Source organism: Ranitomeya variabilis, chromosome 7 (genome assembly GCF_051348905.1).
Source record: "Ranitomeya variabilis isolate aRanVar5 chromosome 7, aRanVar5.hap1, whole genome shotgun sequence".
Classification (NCBI taxonomy): domain Eukaryota; kingdom Metazoa; phylum Chordata; class Amphibia; order Anura; family Dendrobatidae; genus Ranitomeya; species Ranitomeya variabilis.
Window position 1 is genome coordinate 236,431,394 of NC_135238.1, and position 22,169 is coordinate 236,453,562.

General features: G+C 47.6%; 1 protein-coding gene across 2 annotated transcripts in view; it reads left to right on the top strand.

Annotated features, from left to right (window-relative positions):
- MAP3K2 (mitogen-activated protein kinase kinase kinase 2) overlaps positions 1-22,169 on the top strand; it is a 46,116-nt gene that overhangs the window by 16,088 nt on the left and 7,859 nt on the right. For both annotated transcript variants that reach the window (XR_013217875.1, XM_077273246.1), the window contains exons 3-16: positions 1,632-1,750; positions 2,211-2,251; positions 7,731-7,830; positions 8,161-8,274; positions 9,546-9,645; positions 9,723-9,853; positions 16,585-16,664; positions 16,983-17,050; positions 18,061-18,153; positions 18,810-19,016; positions 19,185-19,333; positions 20,140-20,271; positions 20,345-20,474; positions 20,771-20,948. Coding sequence is in view for 1 of the 2 variants with exons in the window: in XM_077273246.1 (XP_077129361.1) it covers positions 1,632-1,750; positions 2,211-2,251; positions 7,731-7,830; positions 8,161-8,274; positions 9,546-9,645; positions 9,723-9,853; positions 16,585-16,664; positions 16,983-17,050; positions 18,061-18,153; positions 18,810-19,016; positions 19,185-19,333; positions 20,140-20,271; positions 20,345-20,474; positions 20,771-20,948 (1,642 nt within the window). In the remaining variant the exon portion in view is untranslated. The remainder of the gene's footprint in view (positions 1-1,631; positions 1,751-2,210; positions 2,252-7,730; positions 7,831-8,160; positions 8,275-9,545; positions 9,646-9,722; positions 9,854-16,584; positions 16,665-16,982; positions 17,051-18,060; positions 18,154-18,809; positions 19,017-19,184; positions 19,334-20,139; positions 20,272-20,344; positions 20,475-20,770; positions 20,949-22,169) is intronic.

A 22,169-nucleotide genomic window follows, 5' to 3' on the forward strand; every position in this document is an offset into this window, starting at 1 on the left:
AATGCAGAAAAAAAAGATTTTTTATAAGATGGGGGTCCGTCTTATTGTCCGAATTTAAGATCTCTTACCTGAGGGCAGGCAGTGGCAGAGCAGGGTCACAGGAGGCATGGTGGTGGCAGAGGTGAGGTGATGCTGAGGTGCGGTGGGCGGAACGGCGTGCACCTGAGCAGGGTCCCATCCTGCTTAGGTGGGCGACGCCATGGCCTGGTGTCCATGGGGAGGTTGCTGTGGCGGTGGCAGACGTGCGGTCACTTCCTCAGGTGGCAGCGGCCAGGGTCCCTTCCACATTTGAGGTGACGCCACAGCAGTAGTGAAGGAGAGCAGCAGAGCTGGGTGGTTTTCCTGGTGGCGGCGGGCTTACCGGCATTGTGGCGGCAACAGAGGTGCGGGCATGATGTGGCACGGTGAGCTGTATGGCGTGAGCAGGTCCAATCCATATTTGAGGTGAATCCGCGGCCCGGTATTGATGGAGAGCAGCAGCGCTGGTGGTACGGTATTTTCCGGTGGAGGCGGCCATCTTGCTGATGCCGCGCGTGCGCAGATTCACTACTCTGCGTCCCAGGGCTTCAGGAAAATGGCCGCCGCGATCTCCATCTGCGCACGCGCGGCCTCCCGCGGCCATTTTCCTGAAGCCCTGGGACGCAGAGTAGTGAATCTGCGCACGCGCGGCCTCAGCAAGATGGCCGCCGCCACCGGAAAATACCGTAACTCACCAGCGCTGCTGCTCTCCATCAATACCGGGCCGCGGATTCACCTCAAATATGGATGGAACCTGCTCACGCCATACAGCTCACCGTGCCACATCATCCCCGCACCTCTGTCGCCGCCACAATGCCGGTAAGCCTGCGTTCCGAATATAAGACGCACCCCCCATTTTCCTCACAATTTTTTTGGGGAAAAAGTGCGTCTTATATGCCAAAAAATACGGTAACCTTAAGCCCTATATAAGCATGATATAATATCGCTCAGAGAGTTGAAGGCCCAGGTATGACAATATTATATAAAATGCCAAGATACATGAGGTCTGGGCATCCCCAGACAAGCCTATAGGGGGCCCCAATCAATCAAATGGCACAACAACACCGGTAAGGCATAGCGCAGAGAAAATATATATGAAAAGCAATAGAAAATATATATAAGGGGTAGCCTAATAGAAAAATCCTGTAACCCTAATTATGAGACGGTACTCATGAAAATAAGGTGAAGTGCCATAAAGATGAGAGGAGCACAAGGGTAAGAAATAAATTACCCAACCCAGTAGTCCAGTCTGTAATGTGGGCCGTCAGCTGTCAAGATGTAAGGGTAAGAAAGGGCGATCCCGGGATCCAAGAGGTGTGGGGGGAGCCCCACGCGTATCGCATCTGAACGCAGCTTCGTCAGGGGAAGACTTTTTAATATGTTTTTGTGTGTATTGGCAACTTTAGCAGCTTCACTGTTAGTCGCTGCTTATAGGCAGCATATATGTGGATTAGTAGGGGGTGTCTGCCTGGGATGGGGATTATCACAGCGGTGTTTGTAGGAATAACGTGTGACTGCGTTGTGTATTTTTCTATACAGTTGATGACATGTAGCTAAATGTTTTTCTAACCATTTGTCTGTATGTGATCCATGGTTATCCTCTCCCCCTGCAGATGAGCAGCAGGCCCTGGACTCCATCATGCAAGATCTGGTTGTCCTCCACAAGGCCAGCAGACCGTCCCTGTCTCTGCATGAATCCAGCGCAACCAAATCCAGCTCTCCCAAGAAGCAGGTAGGCGTCTGCATGCAGGAGACAGACCATGACACCCGACATGCTGTAACTTAGGTCTGTTCACCTCTTTAAAGGGGTTTTCAGGTTTTGTAAAATGCCTGTACCCTGGCTGTAGTTTTTTTTTTTTTTTAATAAAATAAAAAAACCCTTACATTTCACAGCTGTGATAGTTTTGCTGCTGATTTTTACTGCAGGTTTCACTATTTGCAATACATGGGGTTAAATCTGCATCAGAATCCACCACAAATCAACATACAATTTTCTTGCAGAATCTTCAGCTGAAGATCTGTAAATGCACCCATAAAGGTATATGTACTCTACACTGGAGCTACTGGGATTGTGCTTTTCTGATCTTTTGTCCTTTCTTACCCTCCAGTCACACCCAGAGCTGCGAGCACAATCCTGTAGCTCCGGTACAGGTCTGTTCCACCTATCTGATTTATTTCTTACTCTTTTGCAGAATGATGTCCGTGTAAAGTTTGAACATCGTGGAGAGAAAAGGTGAGCTGAAAATAACGATCTGTCTCTAACTATTGGCCTTCACCATGGTACATACATACATAAAGTATATGCACCTCCACCCCTGACAACGGGTCTGGTCATTACAGCATCACCCATTGGTGCAAAGTTGAGAACCGCAGTCTCCATAGTCAGCCCTTATCCTGTGTTCCCTGGTAGTGGCTGCCGCCTTTATTCTTGTGCTCTTGTGGTGTTACTTCATTGCTGGTGATCCCCAGGTCATCTGCATGTGCGGTCACTATGAAGGGGGGAAGGCAGCAGATTCATAGTCTGGGCTTTCTGTGATCAAGCAGCCATACACTGAGATCACCATGTATAATGCCAAGCCCAGGTTGTACAGATGTAAAGCCACTAGCACTGGACCCTCGAGCATCCACGCTATCGTGTCTAATGGAGGCAGATACCAGGAGAACTTATTCTGTGATGTCCACAGTCTGGAGGAGAAGCCAGGATGATTCAGTGCCTTTAGGGTAAACTAAATCATAATCCTATAGCTGCAGTGACGGCTAGAGTTGTGAGTTTTCCTCTTTCCAGCCATATTATGGGAAAACTCTTTCCATGTAAGTACATCCATGAACCCAGGCACAAATTGAGGCTCAGAGAGTGCAAGAGCCCAACTTGGGCCCGATCCAACACCTCTGGGATAAACGTGGAGCTCAGACTGTATGGTCCGTTATTGTCCAACCTGTGCTGCTCCGATGGCTGAATGCACACGTTTCTTGCAGCCTGGTCCCTCCAACTAGTGGCGTGGCTCCCACAGTCTAAATGGAGCAGTGGTGCATAAACCAGATCTCCAATCCATTCAGACAGGACTCTACAGTGATCAGACCCCTAAAGATTAGGAAATTATTCCAATAAGACAGATGAGACGGAACTTATCCAGTTGGTGCAAACCTCTTAAAGGGCAGTAATAAAAGCAAAGCTGCCCCAGCTCCGTGATTTGGTAAGGGTGTTGTGCCATTCTGGTGTGACGATTGTGGGGTCACATATGGTTGGTAACAGTGCAATAATTTATCATGTCTGCTGAAAAGACGCCAGATATTTCTTATCCATTATATGAGGGGTTATTACATGAAGCTGTGTGCTGATTCTCCCCCGGCGCTGTCACTTTACTGCAGCTGATCCCTCACATTCCTCTGGTGTTGGTATGTACCGCACTTATCAATGCCACCACATGACAGTGAGCAAAGGTTACCGACACCGGCCGCAGCCGCACACCATGTACTACCAAGTGTCCTTCAGTGCTATTGAACCAGGACCCATTGAACAATAGGATTATGTCCTTATCTTCAAGTGAAACTCCAGTTTCCAGTAATAATTTGCTAGGACGTGACTGCGACTGTAAATCCTCCTGAGGATCCAATCACATGGGCCGTGCTGGCGCAGCGGAAGAACTTGAAGCTTTTATAGCGTTTTTTGGAAAATAAACTGGTTCTAGAAAAAAGTGTTCCTAGAACTGTAAGGCCGGACGTGAAGTTCTACTTGTGGTTACAATGTGGTTAACATTTCTTATTGAAGTCATCAGTGAGTGACAAATACTTGGCATGTGAATGACATTTCATAAAAAAAACACCTTCGCCATCTCATCGCGTCTGCAAGAAAAATGCAACAAAACCACAAATCATGTAAGCCCGTAACAGCGACGTCCTGGACAAAACCAGCCCTGCGGCATCTCGTCATCCGTGGGGGCTCGTCTTAAGGAGAAGGCCACATGTGCCAGGAGAAAATCTGCATAAATATCTGCTTGTGTTAGATGTAGATGCCATGTATCAGACATTTCACCCCTGATACTTTAAGGGGTAAAATCTGCAACAGACATTGACTTACTGCAGATCTGAAAATCCGCACAAAAATGTTTACCAACTGCAGAATCGCATCCACTTGACTAGTACTATCGGAAAATTAATGTGGCGGAATTTCTTTTTTAAACTTTTTATTGAAAGATTCCACAGGATAAAAAGTTACAAACATATAATATAGTATAAGGTCAGAATGATTCAAACATTTACCTTTATCCATTCAATACAATAACATGGATGTAACATTACACTCTCAATAATAAACAAATAGAGAAATGCGAACAAACAGATTGGAGCATAGTGTATTAGGACAGGTTCCGTTATGAAGCATTGCACTCTCGACTAAATTAGCTGGTTCCTTATCAGAATTCAGAACACGTACCAATTCAGGCCATATCCGAAGTACACACCTTTAGTCTGTGTATATCATATGTCACAATCCATGTGTCTAAAGGCGCACACACCAGGGCTCGTAACGTGAGACTGACCAAGTCAGGGCATTAGGGGATAAAGTGTGTAAGGTGAGTCACACCATCTCTCCCATATCCTATGGAACTTCAGGGGACATCCTCTATTTCTATACAATATATTCTCATATGGTATTATATCATTCACTATTTTTTATTTTTTATTTTTTTTTTTACCCTCTGCTTAATAGTGGGATGTTTCTCCACCATCCATCTAATGCTTTTGTTTTCCTAGTAATAAATATATTCTCCCTGAGAAATATCCTATCATAGGGCGACCACAAGTCTTCATCCACAATGCCCAAGGTACATATCTCTGGACCAAATTCAACTGGTATCCCATTCATCCTTATCCATACGTGGTGGAATTTCCTGGGGATTTTGTCCCATACTACTTGCTAAAATCTAGTGCAGATGCCTAAGCGTGCTGATTTGAATTCTTCATTGTGAGATAAAGACATGCTGCTACATCTTCATGCAGAAAGTGCATTAGTAGCCGTGCATGTACATCTACAGAATTTCAAATTGCAAATCTATGGCATAAAATCCGAGTCTCAGCTTGGTACTGTCAGGAATTATGGAATCTCAATACACAGCTTTATACAGCCACCACTAGGGAGAGGTCGCTACATACAGATTTATACAGCCACCACTAGGGGGAGGTCGCAATATACAGATCTATACAGCCAACAGGAGAGCGAGCTTACGACATACAGATTTATACAGCCGGTGCTAGTAGGAGCTCACTACATACAGATTTATACAGCCACCACTAGGAAGAACTCACTACATACAGATTTATACAGTCACCACTAGGGGGAGCTCACTACATACAGATTTATACAGTCACCACTAGGGGGAGCTCACTACATACAGATTTATACAGCCACCACTAGGGGAGGTCGCTACATAGAGATCTATACAGCCACCAGGAGAGCGAGCTTACGACATACAGATTTATACAGCCGGTGCTAGTAGGAGCTCACTACATACAGATTTAGATAAAGCTACCACTAGGAGGAACTCACTATATACAGAATTATACAGCCACCACTAGGGAGAGCACACTAAATTCAGATTTATACAGCCACCACTAGGGAGAGCACACTAAATTCAGATTTATACAGCCACCACTAGAGGGAGCTTACGACATACAGATTTATACAGCCACCACTAGGGGGAGCTCACTACATACAGATTTAGACAGTTGCCACTAGGAGGAGCTCACTACATACAGATTTAGACAGTCGCCACTAGGAGGAGCTCACTACATACAGATTTATACGCCCACCACTAGGGGGAGCTCACTACATACAGATTTAGGCTACGTTCACATTAGCGTTGTGCGGCGCAACGTCGGCGACGCATGCGTCATGCGCCCCTATATTTAACATGGGGGGTGCATGGACATGCGTTGTCTTGCGTTTTGTGACGCATGCGTCATTTTGGCGCAACTGTCAGGGCGCAGAGGACGCTGCATGATGCAGTTTTTTCTGCGCAAAAAATCATGCAAAAAATGAACGCATGCGTCACAAAACGCTGCGTTGTGCATGCGTTTTGCATGCGCTGTGCGTTGCGTCGCCGACGCACCACACAACGCAAATGTGAACGTAGCCTTAGACCGTCACCACTAGGGGGAGCTCACTACATACAGATTTATACACCCACCACTAGGAGGAGCTCACTACATACAGATTTATACAGTCACCACTAGGGGGAGCTCACTACATACAGATTTATACAGTCACCACTAGGGGGAGCTCACTACATACAGATTTATACAGTCACCACTAGAGGGAGCTCACTACATACAGATTTATACAGTCACCACTAGGAGTAGCTCACTACATACAGATTTAGACAGTCGCCACTAGGAGGAGCTCACTACATACAGATTTATACAGTCACCACTAGGGGGAGCTCACTACATACAGATTTATACAGTCACCACTAGGGGGAGCTCACTACATACAGATTTAGACAGCCACCACTAGGAGGAGCTCACTACATACAGATTTATACAGTCACTACTAGGAGTAGCTCACTACATACAGATTTAGACAGTCGCCACTAGGAGGAGCTCACTACATACAGATTTATACAGTCACCACTAGGGGGAGCTCACTACATACAGATTTATACAGTCACTACTAGGAGTAGCTCACTACATACAGATTTAGACAGTCGCCACTAGGAGGAGCTCACTACATACAGATTTATACAGTCACCACTAGGGGGAGCTCACTACATACAGATTTATACAGTCACTACTAGGAGTAGCTCACTACATACAGAATTAGACAGTCGCCACTAGGAGGAGCTCACTACATACAGATTTATACAGTCACCACTAGAGGGAGCTCACAACATACAGAATTATACAGTCACCACTAGCGGGAGCTCTCTACATACAGATTTATACACCCACCACTAGGAGGAGCTCACTACATACAGATTTACACCAGAGCAAGCCTATATAGATCTCCATATTAAATCTAAATACATTGATCTATCCCACCTAGTGGAGCCTTCAGAAAGGCATGATTTGTCATTAAAGTGCCACTCCGGCGTTCTTATTTTTGTTTTTTTATTACAGTTGTGGAACTAATCTAAGTGCTCCTAGTCTTACCCTTTCCAGCCGCCGTCTTCATCTTTTATCGACAACGCTCCTGTCTTCTGCACTTTGTGACTTCTGGATCGTTGCAGTGTTTTCTGGAGTGATCCACTAGTCACAGCTCCATAGCCTGAGGCCTGAATGAGGCTCATAGACTTACATTGAGAGCTTGGGACTTCTGGTCAGTCAGAATTTGTGGTCGCAGAATGGCGGCACAGAACCAGAGCGGTGCCGGGAGAAGCAGAAGACGGCGGGTGTTGAGTATAATACTGGGGTCAGGGATCTTAGATTGGTTGCACCTTTCCAACGCTGACATAAAGTGGTGCTTTAAAGGAAAGCCGGGGATTTAGAGCTCTGATTTGGGAGATTGGATGTTCATGTACACAAGTTTTCTCCCACTTAGCTACATGCACATTTTGAGCTCTGCTGCCTGCAGTTTCCCGGGTGCGGACCGTCGCTCTGGTGGTGTGGATGTGTGACTTGTTCTGGGACTTGGTAATTGTGTTTTCCTCTGACCTGGCTGACTCCGTGAGAAGGCCGAACCAGGCAGCCGGGCTAATGCAATAATCTCTTGTTTACAGGATCCTGCAGTTCCCCCGGCCGGTCCTATTGGAGGATCTGTGCGCTAAAGCTAAAGTGGCCTTCGGGCAGTGCATGGATCTGCACTACAGCAATAATGAGGTGAGAGGCTTCTGATTAACTCATGAAATGCTGGAGGATGAGAGCGTGTACTCCTGGCCCAATATTCCTCCCCGCTGAGGGCTTGGTAAGTTATCCCCGGCCCAGGCTATCCTCCGAGCTCAAATCTCTCTCGTCCTGATAGTTTGTTACAGTGTATCAGTGCAGGTAAGTTTTACCTGGAAACGGGAGCTGTTTTCACTAAGGCTCACATAAGGGGTGCACTGGGAGACCCCATTCTTTAACACCTAGATAGTACAGGGGTTTGCAGAGAAGATGGCAATAGCATGGATCTAGCCTTATGCAGGACTAACCCGGTGTCCTTCTCTGTAGCTGGTGATCCCATTGAAAACCCAGGACGATTTGGACAAAGCAGTGGAACTGCTGGACAGGAGCGCTCACATGAAGAGCCTGAAGATCCTGCTGGTCCTACATGTTCACAGCCAGGTGAGAGCCCGCACGCACCCATATCTATGCTCTCACAAAAGCGAGTACACCTTTAGCATTTTTTTAACATATTGTATTCTATCTTCTCATGGGACAACACTAAAAATCTGACACTTTGACACAATGTACAGCAGTCAGTGTAAAGCTTGTCTAACTATGTAAATTTGGTGTCCTCTAACTCAACACCGCCTCTGGCAACAAAAGTGAATACACCCCTAAGTGAAAATTGCCAAACTGTGCCCAATTAGCGTTTTTCCGTCCTCTTCTAAAGATAATGCGCAGGAAAGCTGTAAACACTGTGCTAAGACAAGCAAACTAAGGAGGTGGATTACTGCCACCATGTCATGTGGTCTGATGAGACGAAGATAAACTTATCTGGTTCAGATGGTGTAAAGCGTGTGTGGCGGCAATCACGTGAGGAGTACAAAGACAAATGTGTTCTGCCTACAGTCGAGCATGGTGGTGGAAGTGTCATGGTTTGGGGCTGCATGAGTGCTGCCTGCTGTGAGGGGCTACAGGTCATTGAGGGAATCATGAATGCCAACATGTACTGTGACAGACTGAAGCAGAGCATGATCCCCCTCCCTCCAGAAACTGGGCCGCAGGGCAGTATTGTAACATGATGACCCCAAACACGTTCAAGACCACCACTGCCTTGTAAAGAAACTGAGGGTAAAGGTGCTGGACTGGCCAAGCATGTCTCCAGGCCTAAACCCTAGTGATCATCTGTGGGGCATCCTCAAATGGAAAATGGAGGAGCGCGAGGTATCCAACATCCACCAGCCCCGTGATGTCGTCACGGAAGAGGAAAAGGACTCCAGTGGCCACCGGTGACCCTCTAGTAACCTCCATGGCCAGGAGAATTAAGGCAGAAAATAATGGTGGCCACACAAAATATTGACCCTTTGGGTGAGATTTGTCCATTTTCACTTTGGGGTATACTCACTTTTGTTGCCAGAGGCTTAGACATTACTGGCTGTGTTGGTTTAATTAGAGGACGCACAATATTTACACTGATATACAAGTTGTACACCGACTACTGTACATTGTATCAGTGTCAGATCTTCAGTGTTGTCCCATGAAAAGATATAATAAAATATTAACCAAACTGTCAGGGGTGTACTAACTCTTGTGATAAACTTAATACACCATGTTTTATGATGGGACCCTTTCCTGGGGCCCCCAGGGATCCCCTCTAGTCTCAGAGTTTGCAATACGACAGGAGCTGAGGATATTATGGCTCTTTCTGACTGATGTTTTTGGCTTTTCAGGCCACCCACGTGTGTGATACGGAGCACATGCCGTCCCTGGAAGATCTGGATAACTCTGTGTTTAAGGGGACCAAGACAAAAGACAGGTTGCCCATCATCGGTAGGTGGAGATGACCGGAGCCGCTTGTCCTGATGGCTGCAGCGATCACTGGTACTGACCATTATTACTATTCCTAGGAAATCACACCAGAGACAGGAGCTCTCCTCCTCCGGGTTACATTCCAGACGAGCTGCACCAAGGCGTCCGAAACGGATCCTTCACGAGCATCAACAGCGAGGGCGAGTTCATTCCTGAGACTATGGACCAGGTAAGACTCTTCACAGTCCTGTGATGTCGGTGTCCTCTGCATGGAGCGATGAAGCCGCACCCCAAGGCAACCGCCTAACATCTACCGCCATGTGCTTGGCTCTTAGGCCTGGTCACCAACCAACTTTCCTTTTTTTCCAAATGCCTTTATGATTTTAGTCTCTCCATAGCTTTATGGAAGCTTTACCATATAATAACTGACAAATAACTGACACATTGTAAACAGGGTGAAATGGTGAAAAATAACAAAACTTAAAAGAAAACAAAAACCCACAATTCCAGCATTATTTTTTGGGGACATTTTTTACGAGCTTTTCACTTGCAGTAAAAATGACCTGGTATCATAATTTATGGCGCTATTTTCTGTGAACCAGAACTTTCTCTATTTCTCCTACGCCTCATTGGGGGACACAGGACCATGGGTGTTATGCTGCTGCCACTAGGAGGACACTAAGTAAACAGAAAGATTAACTCCTCCTCTGCAGTATACACCCCTTCACTGGATACAATTTCAACCAGTTCTTGCTTAGTGTCTGTAGGAGGCACTTGGGTCTGTTTTCAGGCCCCAACTTTCTTATTTTAATTTTTATTTTAAAGTTTTTAGTTTTCTGTAAATTTTTAATTTTTTACTTAACGGAGTGAAGGGGGCGACGGGTCCTTTTTTAATAGGGTCCGCTCTCCCCCGAACCATCAACAGGCGAGCACGGCGAGTATACCTCCCCGTCCCTCTCCTGTGACGTATGGGGCATGCCTAATCTACGCTAGGGCGACGGTTCCTATACGGTCCCGCTCTCCCCCCTGTAAGATGGCGAGCACATGGAGTATACCTCTTATGTGCATCTCCCGGGCTCCACCGCACTCAAGCCCTCATCTTGGCGTCTCGTAGTCCCCACAGTAGCCGTAAGCCCCCTGTGGCAGGCGCAGAAGAACCCTGCAAGATCTCCATGCGGCAGGCACAGCTGTAAGTCCCCTGAGAAGGCAAGCATGCTTCAGGAGGCTCTCCGTCCCCCGACACAGGGAGGATCGATTGAGCTGGAGGTGGTCCCTCCTTCGGTGAGTACTATCTTCCTCACGCTGCCGGCGTGGGAAGCAGCGGTCCGGGTCCCTGGGGAGAGGTACCGCTGGCTAGATGCCAGCGACGATCGTTAGGCGTGGCGTCGCGGCCGCCAGAGCGCTTCGCCGGCCGGCTCCACTAATTTAGTCCCCGGCTTCTCCAGCCGGACTAGGCCGCAGTTCAAAAACCCCGCCCACGCCAGAGCCCCGCCCACTGTTCAGGCGCTTCTCGTTTTGAATGAGAAGAGCCCTGCAAATCTCGGGCGCCATCTTGGGACTCCACTGATACAGGGAAATACAGCCGAAAACGCTACCTCCCTCTCTTCCTCCCTGTTCAGTTCAGGACCGTGGGTAAGCTGCTCCGCTGCATAGGGAAAAGCTTAACCCCTTCCCTGCTCACATAACTGCTACTGCGGTTTATCGGAGATAGACATTCACTATGTCTCAATCTATGGACGCAAAAAAGGGGACAAAAAGCACACTGTATTTTTTACCATTTGTGCCACTTGCAAGTCTGCTTTGCCAAATGCCCACAGTACCCCCTTGTGCCAGAACTGTGACCTGGCCAGTGCGCAGCCGCCTTCTGCCGCCACTTCCTATGTCGTCTCCTGAGTGGGCCGCGCACGTTCAGTGGAATCCTTGGTCAAGGCATTGGACTCTTTCCGTGGGTCCTCCTTAAACCAGAATTCACCTCCGTTGGCTGCAACGGAATCTGGTAACGGCGCGGGGCTGACCACAGGGGGCGCACCGTTGTACGGGACTCCCGGGGTTCCAGGAAAAGGACCCTTTCCCCATCTCCCGTACACGCTCGAGCTTCAGCTTCTGCAAGCTCATTTTCTCGCTCCCCCTCCCCTGAGGGTCGCAGCGTACAGGGCTTAGTATATGAGTCGGAGGAATCTTTAACCAAGACTCCTCTATTGGTCAGGCATTAATGGTGGACGATGAATCTGCTTCCTCTCAGGAAAACGCGTCCAAAAGATATTTGCTAATCACCCTGAGTTTCAGGATATTATCCAAAACACAGGGAGCACCCAGAAAAGCGCTTTACGGCTCAAAAAGCCACGGAAGCTAAATATCCTTTCTCAAGGGATCTGGTGAAGGGCTTACTTCTTTCTCCTTCTGGATCCTGCCGTGTCGCGGCTTGCATCCAAAACAATCTTCACTCTGTCAGACGATTCATCAGTCAAAAACCCTTCTGACCGCCAGACTGATTATTTGGCTCGCTCAGTCTTTGAAGTCTCAGGAGCAGCCCTCCTTCCATCCTTTGCAGCTACCTGGGTAGCTAAGGCAATGGTGACCTGGGCTGAGGTGTTGAGTAATCTTCCCCCAGAGACGGCCAGACTAGCTAACCAGTTAGCTCAGGCCGGAGATTTTGTTGTTAGCGCCTCCATAGATGCGGCTAATTGCGCAGCGCAAGCGGCTGCTAACGCAATTTCCATCGGGGGGGCCCTATGGCTCCGCGATTGGTGAGCAGACTCTGCTTCCAAAAAGTCGCTGACCTCTCTTCCTTACCAAGCGGGTCGTTTATTTGGGGGAAAACCTAGACCAAATCATTTCTGACGCTACCGGGAAAAAAAAAAAAAAAAAGTGAATTTCTTCCCCAGCAAAAACCGGCCCGGCCCTTTCGGAATCAGCAGCAGTTTCGATTCCGGTCATTTCATAACAACTCCAGTTTGTCGTCCTCTTCCCCTGGTTCGGGACGTCGGGACAACAGAACTTCCCAGGTCTCATACGGACCAAACCGTTCCTGGAAACCCGGACCCAGGCCGTCTGCCCCTGAGCCGTCCGCATCCCTTAAACCTTCTCAATGACTCGTTGGCGTGTCCGGCGGACACCGACAAAGTAGGCTGACGCCTTCTTTTGTTCCGTCAACAGTGGCTCTCGGTCGTTCACGACGAGTGGGTCAGAGAGCTCGTGTCTTCCGGATACAAAATCGAGTTTTTTCTTCACGCCATACAGGCGCTTCAAAAGGATGGTGTCATCATTCCAGTCCCTCGAGACCAAAGGTTCACAGGGTTTTACTCCAACCTTTTAGTGGTCCCAAAGAAGGACGGGACTCTACGGCCCATACTGGATCTCAAACTGCTAAAACAAATTCGTACGGGTCCGACACTTCAGGATGGACTCCCTCTGTTCCGTTGTCGCGTCCCTGGAAAAAGGAGAGTTCCTTGCATCCATAGACATCAAAGATGCCTATCTACACATCCCAATTTTTCCCTCTCATCAGCAGTTCCTGCTCTTCGCAGCCCAAGAAGAACACTTCCAGTTTGTGGCCTTGCCCTTCGGACTTGCCACCGCCCCCAGAGTCTTCACAAAGGTCATGGCGGCTGTCATGGCCATTGTTCACGCTCGGGGAGTGGTAGTCCTGCCATATCTGGACGACCTATTAATCAAAGGTCCGTCCCAGTCTGCCTGCGAGGAGTCGGTGAGCATCACCGTGGATTCTCTTTCTCGCCTGGGTTGTAAGATCAACTTCGAGAAATCATCTCCAGTGTCGGCCCAGCAAATCTGCTTCCTGGGCATGATTTTGAACTCTTCCCGCGGGCTGGTCATTCTCCCTCCAGAGAAGGTTCTATCCTTACAACAGGGAGCGCGCAGGCTCTTCCGCCCAGTCCCTCACTCCATTCGCTTTGCGATGCGCATCCTCGGGAAAATGGTTGCGGCGATGGAAGCCATTCTGTTTGCGCAGTGCCATCCCCGTCCCTTGCAACAGGCGCTCCTTTTAGCCTGGGACAGAAGCCCGGTTTCTCTCGATCGTCGCTTTCATCTACCCCCACAGGTCAGGCAGACCCTCAGGTGGTGGACACTACAGTCTTCCTTGAACCAAGGGAAATCCTTTCTTCCTGTGCGCTGGTTAGTGGTGACTACCAATGCCAGCCTTTTTGGCTGGGGTTCAGTTTTTATTCACCACACGGCACAGGGTCATTGGTCCACGAGAGAGTCACGTCTCCCAATCAATATCCTGGAAATTTGAGTGATCATTCTCGCTTTACACAACTTTCACCACCTTCTCGCAGGTCATCCCATCAGAATTCAATCCGACAACGCCACAGCCGTGGCGTACATCAACCCACAAGGGGGAACCCGCAGCAGAGCAGCCATGCGCGAAGTCTCCCACATCCTGCGCTTGGCAGAGACCAATCACTCGCTCATATCGGCGATCCACATACCGGGCGTGGAGAATTGGGAAGCGGACTTCCTCAGTCGCCAAAGTCTTGCTTCGGGCGAGTGGTTCCTCCATCCGGAAGTCTTCCAGCAGATTTGCCTTCGCTGGCTGACGCCGGATGTGGATCTCATGACCTTGAGGTTCAACAACCAGGTTCCCCAGTTCATTGCCCGTTCCCACGATCCTCGCGCCATCGGGGCAGATGCCCTGTTTCTGTCGTGGCATCCGTTCCAGCTGCCATACATTTTTCCGCCCCTTCCTCTGCTTCCGAGAGTCATCAAAAAGATCAGAGCAGAGGGGAGACCGGTGATTCTCGTCGCGCCCGACTGGCTGCGCCGAGCATGGTACGCGGAACTCGTCCAAATGGTCGCCGACACCCCCTGGTGCCTTCCAGATCGCACGGACCTTCTCTTCCAGGGCCCGATTTGCCACCAGAACTCTGGGGCCCTGTCTTTGATGGTGTGGCCGTTGAATCCTGGATTTTAGCCCAAGCCGGATTCTCTCCGGGGGTTTCTTCCACCATGACTCGCGCTAGGAAACCTGTATCCATGCGCATTTATCATCGCACCTGGCATATCTTCTTTTCATAGTGCAATACCCATGGACGTTTGCCCTTAGTCTTTTCCATTCCGTCCATTCTGGAGTTTCTCCAATCAAGTTTAGAGTCAGGCCTTGCCCTAAGCTCGCTCAAGGGACAAGTGTCCGCCTTGTCTGTTCTATTCCAACGAAGGATCGCTTCCAGACTGCCGGTGAAGACGTTCATCCAAGGAGTCTCCCGGGTGGTCCCACCTTATAGAATGCCTTTGGCGTCATGGGATCTTAACTTGGTTCTCGGAGTTCTTCAGGAGGCCTCTTTCGAACCATTGCAGGACATCTCTCTCACGCTCCTCTCATCGAAGGTGGTCTTTCTAGATTACGTCAATTAGGAGAGTTTCTGAGTTGGCGGCTCTCTTGCCGACCCCCCCCCCCCCCCCTTTTGTAAATTTTCACCCAGACAAGGTGGTTTTGAGAACCTCTCCCGAGGACATTGTCTTGCCGTCTTTCTGTCCTGCACCTACTCATTGTATCGAGAAAGCTCTCCATACTCTGGATCTGGTTAGAGCTCTTCGGAGGTGCATATCTCGCACGGCTCCCTTCCGTAAGTCGGATGTCCTCTTCGTGCTTCCGGAGGGACATAGGAAGGGTCTACCTGCCTCAAAGGCCACTCTAGCCAAGTAGATTTGTTCCGCTATTCAGGAATCCTATCGTGTCAGGAACACTCCTGTCCCAGCTGGGATTAAGGCACATTCCACCCGGTCGGTCGGTGCTTCTTGGGCCATTCGGCACCAGGCGTCCGCACATCAGCTTGTAAAGCTACGACTTGGTCCAGTCTGCATACTTTCACGAAGCACTACCTCATCCATACTCAGGCTTCGGCAGACGCTGCCCTCGGCAGGCGCATTCTGCACACAACGGTACCTCAGTAAGCTGGTGGTACATGGGGTATTAGCATATTGCTCCCCACCCAGGGACTGCTTTTGTACGTCCCATGGTCCTGTGTCCCCCAATGAGGCGTAGGAGAAAAGGAGATTTTTGTGTACTCACCGTAAAATCTTTTTCTCCGAGCCACTCATTGGGGGACACAGCACCCACCCTGTTAGCCTGTTTTGGCTTGTTGTTACTTCTTTGGTTTTGACATAGTTTGTCTTTGTTCATGCTCCTACTGCTTTACTACCGAACTGGTTGAAATTGTATCCAGTGAAGGGGTGTATACTGCAGAGGAGGAGTTAATCTTTCTGTTTACTTAGTGTCCTCCTAGTGGCAGCAGCATAACACCCATGGTCCTGTGTCCCCCAATGAGTGGCTCGGACAAAAAGATTTTACGGTGAGTACACAAAAATCTCCTTTTTTTTTTTTCTTACAGGGAAGCGGCTGCTTTTTGCTTTTTTTTTGTTTTTTTAATAAAGCAATTTCAATACTTTTTTTCCCCCTAGGCTTTGTGAGCTTGCGTTTGATGGCTCTGTGCTAATATTCTGCGATACCTCAGTATTCAGATGTAGAGATGTTAATAATGTTGTTTTGAACCTTAATTGGATTACAAACACGGCAGCGATGGTGGTCTTCATCAGGACCCTGTTGCCGTAATACAGTAATCCATTAACAGCTCAAAGACTTCCTTGCTAATCAATTGGTGGGAGGGGTAATCAAAATGGACCCAGCATGTGGTTGCATCTTTCCTCTTTTAGAAGGTTGCCATATAGGTGCTCCTTTTTATTTTTTGGATGATATGGAGGTTTTCTGTTAGCAGGGTTGTAAGGAAGCGCTGGTTTTAGGGAGGATACCTGTGTCTGTACAGCTGTGCTCGTAGGACCCTCGTTGCCCTCCTGCAGAGCTGTAGGCCATACAGGGCTGTCCTGCGGCCAACTCGAGGTCTCAGACTTTGGTCGGAGGCCATTTTTAGAAATCTCAGTGCTAAAGCTTCTTTCAGATGCATTTATGCTGATTGCCCAATCTTGCGTGTTCTCGCACTGTAGATGCTGGACCCTCTGTCTCTCAGCAGTCCGGAAAACTCTGGCTCCGGGAGCTGTCCATCACTTGATAGTCCTTTAGACGGGTAAGTAGTCTTGTTTGAATCTTGGGGAAAAATTCCAGATGGCAGAATCTACAGAAACCTTTCTGAGAATCTACAGAAGAGGAGTAGAATTGTCACAGGTTTCACACTTTGAATCTCAAACTATTAATTTTTTTTTTTTTTTTACAATTTTTTTTTTCATGTTATTTATTTTTAAATCCGCTGCATACCAGATAATCTGCAGATGTTTTGCTGAACTCCATTTCCTTCCTTTGTACTGTCATTGGTGGAGAATCCGCACTGCCTGTCCCCGTGTCGTTCCCTGGATGATGATGAGACACTTTTATCTTCTATCCTCAGAGAAAGTTTTCACAAGTCCAGAATGCCGAGAGCTCAGAGCTACCCGGATAACTACCAGGAGTTTTCAGGTGAGGTTCGCCCGCCCGTTACCTCTGTTCTCCAGATAAACCACACTTTGCACCGATTGACAAGATCATAAACAAAAGGTCGGGTTAATGTTTTGCTGAGAGGAAATCTGCAGGATTCATTGTAAGGATCTGTGCACATGGAGTCTCTTTTCTCCTGGTGGGAGAAACGGGTGCATGGCGCCACTTATTAAAGCGGCTCCTGATGGAAACTGCTCTGTCCAATCACACGGCTGCAAAACATTATTATGGAAAAAACTCAATGACCTTCGAAAAACTCTTTTAAATCCATTCCAGGAAACAAAAAAAGTCCCCAAAGTAGGAGCATTTCCGGAAGAGTTTGCCACTGGAAAACACTTTTAACAAACAACCCATAATATCGTGAAACTGTGCACACTACAGGTTTTATTTTCAGGCAACCAATAACTTATTGTTTTCAAGTGCAAGACGCTTCAGAAAACGCTCAGTTTTAAAAGTGCTGACAAAATTCTCAGAAAGATGTCGGGCGTTTTATTGAGCTTCCTCTTGACTTGTATTGTTAAGTATGGAGAATCTTTACAGTGGAAGACTCCAGAACGGAACGGTCTCTTAACTATGTGGCGTCTTAGTAAAACATAAGCAATTTGAAAGATTCCTAAAATTCTGAACATGAGCAGCGAGCCGTCCTTACATAGACGTGAATGGCGTTTTTAGCTTTTTGTGAGCGCTGTTTCAGTTGCTCAGGACTTCTAATGTATGAATGAATGTATTACATTTTATTTGCTCGTCTCGCCGTAGGACGTCCTGCTGTGGCATAAACGGAATCATTTTTCCTATGACATTAATGATTTTCTGAAGGATTTTGAATGGGGGCAAATATAAAAAAGTCACCTTAGCATGCCAAATATTCCCATTTTTATACAAGTACCTTCACATCCCACTGTGGATACTGCACACGTCCTGGTATTCTCTCATTCTAATACTTCTGTCCATAATTTGTTTCCATCGTTCATCTGTTCTGTTGCCTGTTTCAGAATACGACATTCCAGTGTTTGAAAAATTCGGAAAAGGTGGCACATACCCCCGGAGATACCACATATCATACCTACATCAGGATTACAGCGATGGTGAGTGGAAATAACCCCAGTGTAATGCCTGACATGTCACTTGCTCCCCAAAATATTGAGTGAAATACCTTGTAAAATACCTGAGCTCCCCTTATTCTGCCGCTCTTTTCCTTTTTACTCTTTGTCACTCCATTGCAGAAATATTCACATTTGTTGCCTTGGAGCGCAGTATGTGAAATCTCTGCTTGCAGGCCAACTTTGCTTTTTTTAGAATCTTCTCTGGGGGGCTGCACTTTGTCTTTCCTCCCACATACTGTCAATCACAGGTCGGCAGCCTCTGGATGTGCTAGGTCAGCTGCCGGACTGAGATTGGCTGCTTCTTGGAAGAAGGGTTGAAGGAGCACAACACCCCCAGAGAACACTGGACACACCCAGTTGCACTAAAAGAAGAGATTTCACATACTGCTCTCCAAAGCAACAAATGTGAATTTCTCTGAAATAGCGCAGCAGAATCGGCAACATATTTCACGCATATTTTCTTTTGGCCAAGTGACTTGTCCTCTTTAAGCTGAGACTTCACTGACTGATAAAACGGCTGCTGTCACCAGAAATCCTTAGCGCAGCAGTTGTGGTTAAATGACACTGAAACGTGTAGAAAAGCCCCCGAGAGTTTGGAGACACAAACTTGGAATCAGCAATTTTCTGCTTAATTCTAGGTCGCAAAACTTTTCCAAGAGCCCGAAGAACCCAAGGGAACAGCTTCCGCTCTCCTGTCAGCTTCAGCCCCACGGATCACTCCCTGAGCACCAGCAGCGGTAGCAGCGTCTTCACCCCTGAGTACGAGGACAGCCGACTGCGGAGGAGAGGGAGCGACATAGACAACCCCACCCTCACAGTGATGGACATCAGTCCCCCCAGCCGATGTAAGTGCCGGTGGCTCTCCAGCTATCAGAAATGGCAACTGGATGCTGGGAGTTGTAGTTTTGTAACAGCAGTAAAGCCACTTCTTGCATATTATCCGGTCAGGATGAGCATAGCACATCGTCTTCTTTATCACAGTCCTGAATTAATTGCTTTGTATGTTGTTTTAGCGCCACGTGCCCCGTCTAACTGGAGGCTTGGGAAACTCTTAGGACAAGGGGCTTTCGGCAGGGTGTACCTGTGCTACGATGCTGATACTGGAAGAGAACTGGCTGTGAAACAAGTCCAGTTTGATCCCGACAGCCCAGAGACCAGTAAGGTAACCAGTGCACGACCCACGCATGCGGTCCACACGGACACTCGCTTCTGCTAGGACTTCAGAGGGCTGACAAAACTAACTCTTAGCCTTTGTGTATTTATATGGCAGTCATTTTTGCAATCATTTTTATTGCTTGAATTGATCTACAATTTTAAAGTCAGTCGATATCTCTGCATGTAGATATATATTTGTAAAATTCCGTATTTTGTGTCTGCAGCTCCAATGCAGAGCGATGTGTCTCTGTGGTTATTGGCTACGGCAGTTCTCATGCAGTCATGAGGGCTGATGGGGGTGGAAACCGCATGACTGCAGGATCAGAATACACAATATATGATAGGCTGATTGGGGACAAATTTGTCTCAGACTTTTGATATTTAAGGATTTAATAAAACAAACTGCAGATAAAAACAATAAACCTTATATCCGAGTGTCTGTCAATCCTACTAAAGTTTATCTTTTTCTGATTGATGCACATTGCCGGCTTGTTAATAGCAGTACAGAGCGTCCACGGACTGTGCTGCAGGATGGCCGTGTCCTGTGATCTCCTAGCCCCCGTATTCAGTACTGCGGCCATCACTGCAGGATGTAATGCGGTTCCACAGTGTATTGTACTGGAGGTTGGGGCTCGGCACGAAGCAGGACGCTCTCCTTCTGCCCGGTTATAAGCCTTCTTCAGCATGGGCCATGGCCGCTCGGAGGCTATTAAAAGCCGAATAGACAAGACCACGGGAAGAACGCCTGCACATAAAATGTCTGTAGAGTAGATCCACAATGTATTCCTTATAGTTTATTTGTATGTCTCCCAGGAAGTGAATGCGCTGGAGTGTGAAATTCAGCTGCTGAAAAACCTCCTTCACGAGCGCATCGTTCAGTATTACGGCTGCTTGAGAGATTCCCTGGAGAAGACCCTCTCTATATTCATGGAGTACATGCCAGGGGTGAGTGTCGGTGAACGTCGGGCCACAAGAGAACCAAGGTCAGAGAATCTAAAACTAGATTTCTTCTTCTTAGGGATCAATAAAGGACCAACTTAAAGCGTACGGAGCGCTTACTGAGTTTGTGACCAGGAAATACACCCGCCAGATCCTGGAGGGAGTCCACTATTTGCACAGTAATATGATTGTACATAGAGATATTAAAGGTAGGTTCTGTGCTCTGCGAGTAGCCACAATTACATATTGATCCGAACATTGATCAGCCAAGCAGCTGTGATCACCAATACGGGGCCATTACCAGCGATAATCTGTGAGAACGGCAACATCCTGGTGGTGACAGAAGCTGAAGGGATCGTGTGTCTGATCACCATCAGATCACCGGTGATGACCATCAGATCACGCTGCATTTTGTTTTTAGCTGCATATTTAATTTTCTTATATCATAAAGTTGTGGGATCCTGAGCAACTCCTGTGATAATATGGGCTTGTGTTCATCCCTCAGGAGCCAATATACTGAGAGACTCTTCAGGCAATGTCAAACTGGGCGACTTTGGTGCCAGCAAACGCCTTCAGACCATCTGCCTCTCTGGTACTGGGATGAAGTCTGTCACAGGCACCCCCTACTGGATGAGCCCAGAAGTCATCAGTGGAGAAGGATATGGCAGAAAAGCAGACATTTGGTGAGTGAAAAATTAATATTCTGACCTGAGCTGCACTCACTATTCTGCTGGTGCAGTCACTGTGTACATACATTACTGATCCTGAGTAACATCCTGTATTATACCCCAGAGCTGCACTCACTATTCTGCTGGTGCAGTCACTGTGTACATACATTACTGATCCTGAGTAACATCCTGTATTATACCCCTGAGCTGCACTCACTATTCTGCTGGTGCAGTCACTGTGTACATACATTACATTACTGATCCTGAGTTACCTCCTGTATTATACCCCAGAGCTGCACTCACTATTCTGCTGGTGCAGTCACTGTGTACATACATTACATTACTGATCCTGAGTTACATCCTGTATTATACCCCAGAGCTGCACTCACTATTCTGCTGGTGCAGTCACTGTGTACATACATTACATTACTGATCCTGAGTTACCTCCTGTATTATACCCCAGAGCTGCACTCACTATTCTGCTGGTGCAGTCACTGTGTACATACATTACATTACTGATCCTGAGTTACCTCCTGTATTATACCCCAGAGCTGCACTCACTATTCTGCTGGTGCAGTCACTGTGTACATACATTACGTTACTGATCCTGAGTTACATCCTGTATTATACCCCAGAGCTGCACTCACTATTCTGCTGGTGCAGCCACTGTGTACATACATTACGTTACTGATCCTGAGTTACCTCCTGTATTATACCCCAGAGCTGCACTCACTATTCTGCTGGTGCAGTCATTGTGTACATACATTACATTACTGATCCTGAGTTACATCCTGTATTATACTCCAGAGCTGCACTCACTATTCTGCTGGTGCAGTCACTGTGTACATACATTACATTACTGATCCTGAGTTACCTCCTGTATTATACCCCAGAGCTGCACTCACTATTCTGCTGGTGCAGTCACTGTGTACATACATTGCATTACTGATCCTGAGTTACCTCCTGTATCATACACCAGAGCTGCACTCACTATTCTGCTGGTGCAGTCACTGTGTACATACATTACATTACTGATCCTGAGTTACATCCTGTATTATACTCCAGAGCTGCACTCACTATTCTGCTGGTGCAGTCACTGTGTATATACATTACATTACTGATCCTGAGTTACATCCTGTATTTTACCCCAGAGCTGCACTCACTATTCTGCTGGTGCAGTCGCTGTGTACATACATTACATTACTGATCCTGAGTTACCTCCTGTAATATACCCCA